Here is a 12,924-nt window from a genome sequence, read left to right as displayed (position 1 = left end):
TCCCAGAAATACCAGTCCTGACAAACTCAGGGGTAATTCAACATCACTACAACAAACAAAGCAAACAAACACCCACCCACAAAAAAGCAAACAATAGAACATCTATCATCTTCAAGACACAATCACAATTTCAGAGAACAAAACCTGAGCTGAGAGAAATCTGGCTCCTTTCCATTTACTGTATGTTCCCTCAAATAGTAAGTGCAACTGACTAAAAACTTGCTAATCATCTTCATTTCTGTCCACTGAAGACTTGAAATGGAAGACAGTCAAATGTTCTCGACTGGGGGCATTCTTCATAAATTTAAAGATACCCAACTAACAATGCTCAGTCACAGCGCATCTCCCCCAAAAAGGACAACAGAAGCCATTCTGTGAGCACTTTCAGCCAAATCTTCAGTCTATACAAGTATTTATAAAAATACTGCACTTCCAATATGCCATTATGTCAGAAGAGATTGCCTTGTATCTGCTCTCCACTTGGCTAAGCACTGACTTCTGGAGTTTTTTATAGTTTTCTTTATGAATATATGCAGATACCCACAGCATGGAAGATCAGGCCTGAACTTGGAGCACGTAGTAATGAGGTTTGCAGTTATTAAATTGTTTTCCAAAGAAGCTCAGTGCAATTTCAGAGCAACCCCAGAAAAAGTCCTGTCCAGCAGCAGTCCTCTTGTCAAAACAGGCATCTTTCCCAGCAAAGTTGCTGGGAAATGCCTAGCATTAATTTAATCAGCCACTAGCTCAGTTATCACCCAATGCTTCCAAGGATTTGGAGCCACACTAACATCCAGATTCCTCAAAAGTCTATTTAAACAGGAGTTCTATGCTTCAGCATGCTTTTAATGTCCACTAAGGATCTTAAAGGCATATGCCATGAGAATATGGCCATAATCATACAAAAATATGTATATAACAGTGCAGGATCCCATGTAAGGATTTTAGGAACAATAAATTCAATAATAAATCACTACAGATTTTTAAAATCCATGTTATCTATTTAGATGGAAGAAAAATATAATAATACAAACATAGAAAGACTAGTGGGAAGAAAAAGGGAAAAATTATCTGATAACAGCTCTCTCTCTCAGAAAACAAAAAAAAAGAAAAACAGAAGACAGATATGCACAGGAGACCATGTATATCTGCTGTGATATACATGCATTATCACCCCACAAAGTTCAAGTTGTCAAAGAGTTGCTGTAGAAGATCATTTCTACTTCGAAGATTTTGTAAATTTGTGAGCTTGAGAAATATCCTACTAAAAAGTCAGTGCTTGTAAATGATTTCTGTAATAGAATCATTTTAGATGAAAAATAATTTTTGGCATTAATTTAAATATAATTAAAGAAAGAAGTGTTTCTATTTGTTTTTTATTTATCAATTACTGTGTTAACTGTACAATTTTTCAGAAGTTCAGTCTTCTTCCTCTGCCAACTACTGAATGAAGAGATCAAGACAAACAGTATTTTTTTATCTGAAAGAGGTCTACCGAATCAAAAGAGGACATGTCATATCAAAGACATTTTATCTCAAAAAAAGTAATGCAAGAAGTTAAAAAGAGTAAAATTCATCCAAATCATACATATTCATGTGTTGTTCAAATACATAAATTGAAAGCTAAATACCTTCTTTTAATTTCTTCTCTGTAGGAAGCTTAGCTGCATTAGAAGAAACTTTGTACAAGAATTCACAAAGAAAGGTGGAATGCGAAGTATCTTCAGAGAAGTCACTTTCAAAACAAGGATCATAGTTTGGGAAATCTATTCAAAGACAAAGGAGTAAATAACATACAGATCTTCAGTTAAATCAGTTGAAGCCATTTTTCCATGTCATTCTAAATGCTTGTCTGTAAATATGGAGCTGCTTTGCAGTATCCCTACTACAACACTGATAAAACTTACTGGTTTTATTTTTATAATTAGAAAATATAATAATTTTTAAAAAAATTTCACACTTGTTACAATGTTGCCATTTTCTACCACTGGTTGCCAAGGTAATATAAAACCCTGTTTTCTGATGTACCAAACTTCATTTTCATCCCTTGTGTAACATACTTCAACAGAAGGAGATTGCTCCTTTTGAGGGCCTATGTAGAGTTTACCAGCAACTCTGGCAGCAGACAGACAGTGACTCTGACAATCGTCATCAACATGCACTGATCTCCCTTTCCCTAAAGATAAGAACATGATGGTGCTGCCTTGACTTGAGGGCCAAAAGTAGAAAAGACAGGGCCAAGACAAGCAAACTTCTCCCTCAGTAACCTTAGGACCACTTGAGACCAGAGGTAGCAAAAAAAAACACCCTAGCTACATGTCTGCACCTAACTGAGCTCAACATCCTATGATCCAGTGCATGGCACTGGCCTGAGCAATACTCAGGCAGAAGTTAAGGCACTGTGTTTGCCCTTGGAAGCCTTAATTCATTCCTGTGTTTCCCACTAAACCTTTTTTTGTTTAGTGTTACTTTGCCGAGTGACACAAGCCAATGGAAAGGTGGTCCAGGACAACATCCACACAGTTTCTTTTGGTTTTTTTTTCTGTGTAGGTCTATACATGAACTTTCAGCCCCTGACAGTTTCAGATGCTGTCCAGCACCTTTAAAAGAAAAGCTCAGTCACACCTCAATATATTTACAGTTAAGAGCAGCTTTCTGTTTTCAGGAGCCTCATGGCAGCCACACACAGCAAACAGAACTGTTGACTCCCAAGCCCAAGTTTATCATTTGCTCCACTGCTGCAGCAGAAGCTGTGATGGGAAAGAGAGGTTTCTGGGATAGATCATACTGCAGGTTCAAGAGGTGAGTTTTATTCTGGGAGGAGAGTTTGTGAAAAAACTGCTAGGTCCGTGTGTAATAGGAGTATATATAAATTTAAATAATCTTCAAGAAAAAAAAAACAAACCACAAGATGAATTCTTTAGACATATGTTAAATTTATGTACCCATTTTTTTTCTGGTAAAAGACTGATAGTATTAGCAGAGAAAATAATGTGTTTTTTTCTGTGCTATAACTAAGGGTATGAGATCTATGACTTATCACTGTGTTGTCTGGGAGTTTTGTAAGTCCTAAACATGATGTCTGAGTAAAATAGCAAATCTGCAAATCTGCCCACAATTGAAACTGTGCACTGATAAAATACAGTTAATGCCACCACAATTGCCCCTTTGCTATACCACTATTTTTCAAAGCAAAGACAATTTTGCTTCTGAATTATTTCCTTCTATTTTTCACAATACAAAATTAGATCAACAGAATAAAATGCATCATACCTGAGAACTTATTATGGTACAGGAATTCCATTTGCAGTCTTTGTCCAGCTTTCTTGGCTAATAAGTAAGGGGTGCTGTAAAGAGGGTCTCCAGTGGCACACATCGCATCAGCCCCACTGAAGAGTAACATCAGAGTTTCTAACACATCTTGTCTGACTACAGCAGCACACAGGGCCTTGTCATAGAGAGGGGAAACAGGTAGTCTGTTTAAATTAGAAAGTTACTGGCAACAAACACATGCAATGTAGATGCAAATCCTTTCACCTCTAAGATAGCTAGATCATAAACATTGATAAGTATCAGAAGTATGAAGTATGGTCTGAATCTATAAAAATTCAACAACAAAAAAAATATCTCAAAATATCAATCAAACCCAGCAGAATGTCGCTTTCACAAATTTCACTTGGGAAAGATAACCTGAATAAATACAATTGGAGGGGAAACTTGCTGTTTATTTACATCAAACTAATAAAGAAAAATTCTTACTATTTCAGACCTCAGAAGTTCAACCAAAGAGATGAGATTGGATTCTTAAACTTTGTTCCTAGGGCACATAGTGAAATTCCCAGGTAGTTTTTTTAAAAACCATAGTCAGTCAAAAAGGTAAACTACTCTTTTTATTAATATGTATTATTAAGATATATTAGGATTATTAATACATATTAAGATGTTTTTACTCTTTTTATTAAGAGTAAATTAAGTATCTTGATACTTGTTCATTTTCATTGAAATTTAAACATCTCACCACATCCTAAAACATGACTCGCCTTTTATTTTTGTATACACAAAGAAAAACATGATAAACTTATTTTTTTCTTTTAAAAGATTGTCCAAAACCTTAAAACCAAAAATAGCTACACAATTACACCAACCTATTCCCTTAAAATTTCTATGATTTAATATTTATTTAAGTTATTTAACTAGTGATTGAGTTTTTCTTAAATTATTAAAGCAAAAGTCACTCAAAAAAGAAAGACTACTCCTATAAAACTTAGCTGTTCTAATAAAAATGTAAGCATCCAGGAGACACAAGATAACAAAGAAGACAGTTCAGTAAAAGTTCTAGAATTACTTGGCAATGAATGCCTTATTACATGGTAATTTCACGTGTCTGCAAGGAATTTGGTAACTTTTCCCAGTATTTAAATGATTATTTTACGTATATACCCTTCCCCACAAAAAACAAACTTCACAATCTCTGCATATCCTTTGAGACAATTTGACTCATGTAATTGAATGCATTAAAATTGAAAAATGCATTAAAACTCTTCTATATTCATTATCCCTGAAAAATCATGACTCAAACCATCACATCTTAGCATTCAGTCAAATGGACATAAAAATTTACGGAGACATTGATAATTGATATTCTCCATTTTACAACTCTAAATAATTTGTTATTTTTGTAAAAGAAGAGAACACATTTCCATCATTAATTTTAGTTTTTTCATTCCCAATAAGCTACAAGCAACTATATAAGTGTGTATGAGCTATTTTCACAATTGATAACAATGAATCATCTACTGTATTTGAATGTTAGATGTCAGACGTGTGGGATATTAAAAAAAACCAAAAAAAACAAACCCATAAAGTAATCTAAAGAAGTAAAGTGTAAATTTGCATCCCTAGACTACAGCTGAATTAAAATAAAGATCCATATTTTGATGGCTAAGGAAGACATAGGAAGAACTACAATAACCTTCTGCAAACAAACTACCAGGAAAAACAATAAACTAAGTAGCTTACTGCAATGACTTCTGCAAAAGTTCCTAAATAACCCTTATTCAGCTGGGTGAGAATGTCACTCAGGATGCTGAATTAATTTCTCACAAGTTTAAGAAGAAATTTCACATAGATACAATATAATCCAACACATAGTATAGGCTTAACCGTGCTATACTACCTTATTCAACTGCTCCTTGGTTTTGTAGTGAAAAGGTGTTTTCCTGAATTTTCCCTCTTTGTATTTTTGTGTAATGAATGCAATCCTTTTTTCTGCGGGGTCATCAATATGCAATTCTTCATCTGGAGGTAGATTTCCTGCCCAAAAACTGTTTGCCCTCTTATTTCCAATGACAATAAACAGCTGAACGAGATGCAGGGAATAAATTAGCAAAATAGTATGAAGGATATGAAACCAGCCTCTAAACAGTTTTCAGCTGCTAAATGTTGAAAAAAAAAGTTATTACAGAGAAAATTGCCTGCAGGAAACAGAAGTCTCTCTCAAGTCACTGTCTATGGTCATCTATAAATGAATAATAAAGCCTGCAGTTATCATTTACCATCAATAGCAGTTAAGCTTTACAGGGCTAATCAGTTGTAACACTTCATTACATATTAGAAAATATTAGTTAAAGTTCAGAGAAGAGTAGCTTGTGTTTTAAAAAAAACAGATGGCTCCAACCCTCTCTACCAGGACCGCATTTTTTTAACATCCTGGTAGTGACAAGTTTCCTCTCTTTTCCCCTTTCTTCATCATAAGCAGTCTCCAAAAGCACTGCATCTCTTTTTCTCCCAAAATATTAGATACTTGGAGAAATACTAAGAGAAATTGTACATTCTGTTAGCAAAACAAATGAATATTTGGAATTACAAAGAAGTACCTGATGCAAAGAAACATCAAGTTTACTGTAACAGCACCATACTGTTTAGCAGTTATACATTCAGTTTTCTTGTGAGTAAAGCAGTAAAAACTCCTCTTCATACAGTAAGTTTCAAGATGGAAAAAAGAGAATATCACAACATACCTCAATAAGTTCATTGCTCCAAATGCTGGCATCCATTTTTAGACTCCGGACCTTTGAATCTCTGGGTCCTAAAGATCTGTGTTGTCCTGAAAATCCGAGAGCATTACTTAACTAAGGCACTTAAACTGGGTTTCTCTTCTTCTGAGATAACAAAAAAATGTGATGAAGTCAGATTTATTCTACTTGCAATTTTTAAAAAAGGCTGGGTTTGACATTTGAATATTAAATAAGCACCAAAAATGCACCTCTTTTTTTTAAAAAAAAAGTTTGTTTAATTTGATAGTAATGAATAAACAAAGTAGGCTGCCTAATGTAGACTGTTTCTGGGAGAATCTGGCTTGAAAGAAAGCCTAGAATTATAAATTATTTCCTTGAATCTATCGCTTAAGCACATACTTCAATATAAAACATGACACAACTCTATTTTGAATATTATCTTAAAAAGCTATCCCTACTGGCAGTAAAATATGTGTAGACGTATCAAAATTAACACCCAAAATTTATACACTAAAAATTGTTATTCTTTGTCATCTAGCCTTCCAAAAGCCATTCCTTTCACATGAAGTGTTATTGTGTCTTAATTTGCACTAATTGTGAAGGATGATTCACCTGAGAGAACTCAATCACCCCAGACATGTCATTTATGTGTGGAAGTGCTTCAGAATAAGGATGTCCTTGTTACTAAAAAACAGTTATGCTCACATTTTGTTTCTCAAAACTTCCACAAGGATAACACTTAAAAGAAAAAGTTCCAATTCAAGGACAGACATAGATATGCAAATATGACATTTTGTAGAACCCACATAGATTGTCATTAATTACTCTACCTGCACACTTCTTACAAATGACAACACAGAGATTGATGGATGCCCAGTCAGGACTAGGAGCTTTACAGTCAGCGCAGCTCCTGTTGGACTCATTGAACCAAATCTTCTCCGCTACTTCATAATCAGATAGAGTTTCTGCTATTGATTGCTGGAGTGCTTCAATCCAGTCTTGTTTCTCTCTTTCTGACTCTGCTGTAAAGCTGAAACAATTGACTTTTCTGTGTTATTGATCTTTATTTTAAAGCCCAATTAAACATGGTCTGTAGTCTCCTTATTTATTACATTTACACCCAAAATCACAGTCAAAAATCTTTCTCCACACAGCTATAAATCCTAAGATGGAATGTATTATTTTGTATTTTTAGTCAATGAAACTCCCTCTGTTTTACCACTGTTTTCAACAAAACCACTACTAGCATAAGCGACATAGCTTTTGTAACATTCATGTAACATCCCTGAGTTAATCTCAATCCTTTTATGTTAGCAATTACCAAACTTAAAGACTGAACTTTAACAAAAAGCATAGAATGACATAAGGAAACATGGAAAATTAAATGAGAATTAAAGACTGAGAATTTAAAAAATTCCTGAGCACTAAAAACAAATACTTGCTTTTCATTTAAATTTATGTTTTTAAAAGAAACATCAACATGGTTACATCTTAAAAAAAATCAAAGAACTAGCAATCTACCAACCAGCAACAGATTCAAATTGCTGAGCAAGACTAATTTACCTGCTAGGTAACTGAGAATTAAAGCGTTTGCTAACATTTAACAAGCCCAGGAGAACAAAGAAATTTCTTTTTCTCCTCCATTGCAACATTTCATTTAAGAAACACTACAACACTTAACAAAAGGCTTTTATTAGCATGTACTTTCATTTTCTTAAAAAATCATTACAAATCTCAGCAATTAGCCTAAGTGAAACTTTGAACTGCTTTCAGCCAAGGATTTCTACAAGGGATAGCACATGAAAGCTTCTTTGAAATAAAATGCATAATACTAAATGGATGCAGCATTATTTCACTATTGAAGTTTATTATTCTTTAGGATGAAGTCAATTTGTGAAAGTGGAGGAATTAATTTCTCTTTTTTTCCCTTTTGCCCTTGCACAGAACAAACAAAGAAGGCTACATAAAAGTACAGACCTGTGGGCATAATATGCCTAGTCAGGAGCTAACAGATGAAGCACACAACTAAAAAAATCAAAGAAAATCCTCCCATTTTTCTAAAAGCTGCTGAACATCCCTAAGAAAAACATTATATTTTCATCCAAAGTAGGTACACCACTGCAGAATGAAGCCAGTACCTTTAGTGCCTTAGTTAATTGCTTATTTTGTAAAGTAAATAATAAAGTTCTTACCTGAAGCTTTTATAAGGAGTAATTATTTCAAAAGATTGCTTTGCAGCCCGATCCAATTGTTTTACATTTGCCACATTCATAGGAATTAAAGTGATACCAAATCCTGTCTTAAAGTCCTAGGAAAAAGATAATACAAGTTTAGGAGGTTATCATTCCAGAATAAAACATGTAAAGAAGAATTATTTCATCATGGTCCAAGAAAAACAAGATCAGTAATAGACATCTTTGTCACTTCTAATTTATTAATGGTCAAACAAACCTCCACTAAATTTTGTCCAACCACTAAGTTTCCAGCTGCCAGAATGACCTTACTTGATTGTTGGTAGGCAAAAAATGCATGCTCAAACTATTAATAAAGGAAAGAACACTAAAAAAACTTTCAACAATAGCATTAAAATGTGAATGCAAAATTATGGAAGGACCTAGCATAAATCATGCTTTAGTGTCTAAATAAACTTTATACATCTAAATCCTTCTCACTGACAGTAGTTTTTCTTGCTTTAAAACTGAGTGTTTTAACAAACTAAATATGTACAAAATTCTTCCTTAAACTTTCTGATGTAGTACATTAATTAAGTGTCAAGGACATGAACTATGTTCTTGAAAAAGATCCTACAAAACACCTAAAATACACTAAGGGTCAATTATGACTCAGTTATAAGAAAGTATTTTTGCCTTAAAACAAGCAAAATTGTTTGGTGGGGGTTTTTTTCTGCTGCAAGGAAAAATGAACTAAAAATAAAAATAACTTTTGTATTGACAGAATTGGGAAATAAAATGTGAGCTTACACTGAGCTCCTGTGAGGGCCTCTCAAATGTATGGATTTTGGAAAAACAGATGAATTCATATGTTGTTTCTTATCTGTTTGGAATACCATCAGCATTTGCTTCTTTAAATTTATTTATATGTTCATCTCAAGGCAGTCACTTCCACAAGTTTAATTTCTGGAAATAGCAGCATTCTTCTTAAAAACAGTAAATAAAGCCGAGCAAAAAGCTGAATTCACATAACTTACCATTTGTGTATTCACTGTTACCTCTCATTTAACAAGTAGTTGGTACAGACTGATAAAACTAAAAGCACTGAAGGGTAAAAGCTTCAGAGTTGCCTGCCTCTGAAGAGAGAATTGTTTTCCTACTTAATACATATTTCAACCTGCATTCCTGACAAGTTTCTCTTTGTAAGACTCACAAATTTCTGAGCACTAAAGCCTACATGGAGAAAATACTTCACAACGTTTTCATTTTATTTCCCTGTTGCAGGTATGAGCAAATAAAAATACATTTCAGCCAGGATTGCTAAGGCTAAATCTGACACACATATATGTGCGTGTCTATGCAGAAGCAGAAGTATCTATTGTATCACACAAGGCACTGAGGAGAATAATGCCCCAAAAAGCATAAAAATGTCCATTGTAAGGTGAGATTTTTAGAATGACAGAATGCCCACTAATTAAATATACTGTGAGATAAGTTAGCTAATGTTTCCTTGCCAGACTTCTTATTCAGAATTTTTGCGGTTTTTTTCCATGCCATTACCTTTGACAGTAACAGCAGGAAACTGGGTGCAGATTTCAACACAAACCTTTATAAAAAGTAGGCGCTTTTCAATAACTAACCTGGCTTAGCCACTCCTCATATAATTTATTTTAAAAAATATTAAAAAATAATAGAAAAAAATTTAAATATTTCTAATTTTCTTCTACCCTCTTATCCTGTAACCTAGACATTTTTATTTCTCTCCTCATCTTCAGCCCCCATTCCATTTTCCTATAAATCAAGGGGTTTCATACTGACACACCTGCCTTAGAAGAGAGAAGAGAGTTCTATTAAGCCTACACAGTCCCTAATTCACCCTCTGCGGGAAAAGAGTGGGCAGAATAATCTCTTTTTGAGTGTGAACTTGACAGCATCCTCTGTAGCAGAGAAGTATTCTTAACTTCACATCACCAGTGAGAAAAATAAGAGCATGAAATAGTAACAAAAAAAAAAAAAGACTGAGGATAGAAAAATACAAAACTTTAATTTCTATCAGTGAAAAAGAAAAAACCTAACCAAAACAACCCCAAACCATTAACTTTCTAGAATTAAATGGCTTATGCTTCAGAGATGTAAATTGGATGCAAGTTTCATTTGTTGATTCCAATATTTCAAATTATTTACAATAGTTGGACTTAAGAAATCCTGATTTTCAAAGGAGAGGTTACAAGCCCATCCTTGAACCTGCACAGTGCAATGCATTCTTTGTTTATTAAACAACAGCAGAAAAACCACCAGAAGCCATGGTTAAAAGGTGTTCAATATACTTTTAGGTCCAGATCAAAGTTCACTGAAGGTAAATTATTAACAAAGATGACAAAAATAATAACTACGTTATTGAGCCAGATCAAAAGTTCCCCTGTAGTGTAGCTTCCCTTTAGGCACTTGATACTGGTGACAGTCATAAAAATAATGCAAATAAGAAAAGCTACATGCTTATCTTCCCAAATAAGCTTCCAGCAATCTAAGCACTTAAAAGTCCCTAAACAAACAGATGCAGCAAAAAAAATTATACTCACTAACCACTGACAGATACATCCTCAAAGAATTAAAATGCCCAACAACAACGACATGCTTTGAGGTCTCTGCAGGATCTTACCTCATAAATTTCCCAAATACTGGTTGTGAAAAAAGGAGGTCTATTTGTATATGTATAGTGCCACCTGCAAACTGAGAATTTTCCATTTTTTGCCTGACAACTGAAAATTTCATTACAAAACATAAGAGAAAAGAAACGCTAACTAAAACTCATTCACCTACTTATTCCATAATGTTCCTTCTTAAAAATATTTATTCTATATTCCTTTCAGTTTCTTTCTTATGCCTTCAAACAGCTGGTTGCATCTTCTTTCCTTGGAGAAAAATGGAGCAAGCCGCATGGAAGCAATGTGCCACACGAAGATCACACACACATTAATGTCTGTGAAAACAGACACCACACTTCGTTGTACTACATTCAACAACACAGAACCAAGAAAGTACTCTAGAAATGAAGTGCATTAATTTGAAAGTCTTTACCTTCAGGTGCAGCACCAACCCTCCAAAATTTGCACATGTGCCCAGTGTCTGAATAATCCCACTAAAGAAAGAATAACTCATGTTTTATATTCAGCAAGGGCATGAGAACTTACAATACTGAATTTCAGTATGAGGAATGTCAGAAACATTAAGAAATTAGAATCTACTTTTCAGAACAGAATATGGTGGCAAATTAAGCAATTTCATTGGTATATTAGAGTGAAGTTATTTCCATAATGGTCCAAACAAACTCCTTAAGGTAACTGCACAACACTTGGATAAACCTGGCTTTGTGAGTGACAGGTACACTGTAATCTAATTTTCAGTACTCAGAATTATATGCTTTCAGGAGTGCAGTCTTCTCTACTTCAGAAACAGAAGTGGGAATTGGTACAGGGAAGAAAGAAATACTCCACTTTGAAAGATGAATTCACTCACTTTGAGTGCACAGAAGGACAATAGGGCTATTCAAGAACTATACAAAAAATATCGACAGCAAAAGCAAGCAGTATCTTTTCAGAATAAGAATTGTCTTGCTTCTACCCACTGAAAGCTCATTGTTTCAGATACATTGAACTGAGCTAGGCTTTCTGACAAAGGAAGAAAACTTTAAGATTTAAAAATGCACCTAGAAATATGAGGCTTGGGGTTTTTGGTTTGGGTTTTTTTTTTTTTTTTAATATAGATATGACTTAAATGTGTGTAGTTATACTAATACTATCTTCATGAATTCTAAGAAAGGTTGAAAAATGAGTTGACAATAGAGCTTTAAAAAAAAACCCTGAAAAATTCTTTACAGATATAATAATAGATTAAAAGCATTCACTAAACAGCACAGTTAACTGAAAGCTAAAAATACTAAGATGAGTACTGGCTTTCTGATTAGCTGTTTCTCATTCCTGAAGGGTGAATGATTATAATGTGTGAGTGTTGCTGTCATTATCACCCCTGTCTGAAAAAGACATAACCTATGAAAACCTGTCATCTGTATATAAACCATGAAATTATTTAACTTTTATATTTAAATGTACCTTTAATATGTATCTATAAAGTGTCTCTTGGTGTACAAAACTGCCTTCTATACTATGCATTATCTTTTCATAGGCAAAGGTCCCTTGTGACAGGCTTTACTAACATTTCTTCAATGCTATTTTGGATGAAGTTCAAGGAGATTCAAAATTAGTCTCATACCTTTTCTAAATATACCACCACTGTTTTACAAACACAGAAATAAACACCAAGGTTAAGGAAGGCTAATGTATGGATGTATAAAATCATGCACCTATATCTGAACAAGTAAAATTTTTAGAGCTGCTGGATACCTAACTTTTGGTGTGTTGTCTTAAAAAGACAGACTTGGGCACCCTTCTCCATACAAGTCATAAATAAATCAGAGGCTGAACCTTGTGACTCTCAGTTCTCCACAAAACAAAAAACCTTTTTCCTACCTAAAAATTATATTTTTCTTTCTATTTTTTCCCTTCCACTTTGCTTTGTTCCAGTAACACTAGGGCTGGCATTCTTATTGGTTTAGTCAAACCAAAATTCATCTGAACACAGGAGTTCTAGAGACGCTGCTTGTCTTCCTCAGCATTTATTATCATGTCTTTGGATGCACTGTCTTTCATGGATCTAACATTAGCTCCCCAATGTATTAAGCT

General features: G+C 34.1%; 1 protein-coding gene across 1 annotated transcript in view; it reads right to left on the bottom strand.

The window, feature by feature from the left end:
• ARAP2 (ArfGAP with RhoGAP domain, ankyrin repeat and PH domain 2) overlaps positions 1 to 12,924 on the bottom strand; it is a 108,384-nt gene that overhangs the window by 49,214 nt on the left and 46,246 nt on the right. The window contains exons 9-14 of the mRNA XM_058838005.1: positions 8,207 to 8,322; positions 6,845 to 7,044; positions 6,018 to 6,103; positions 5,174 to 5,356; positions 3,271 to 3,445; positions 1,629 to 1,763 (exon numbers count right to left, since the gene is read on the bottom strand). Coding sequence (XP_058693988.1) covers positions 1,629 to 1,763; positions 3,271 to 3,445; positions 5,174 to 5,356; positions 6,018 to 6,103; positions 6,845 to 7,044; positions 8,207 to 8,322 — 895 coding nt within the window. The remainder of the gene's footprint in view (positions 1 to 1,628; positions 1,764 to 3,270; positions 3,446 to 5,173; positions 5,357 to 6,017; positions 6,104 to 6,844; positions 7,045 to 8,206; positions 8,323 to 12,924) is intronic.

Source organism: Poecile atricapillus, chromosome 4 (assembly GCF_030490865.1).
Source record: "Poecile atricapillus isolate bPoeAtr1 chromosome 4, bPoeAtr1.hap1, whole genome shotgun sequence".
Lineage (NCBI taxonomy): Eukaryota > Metazoa > Chordata > Aves > Passeriformes > Paridae > Poecile > Poecile atricapillus.
The sequence above is the reverse complement of the archived record's forward strand: the minus strand, read 5'-3'. Positions and strand labels throughout refer to the sequence as shown.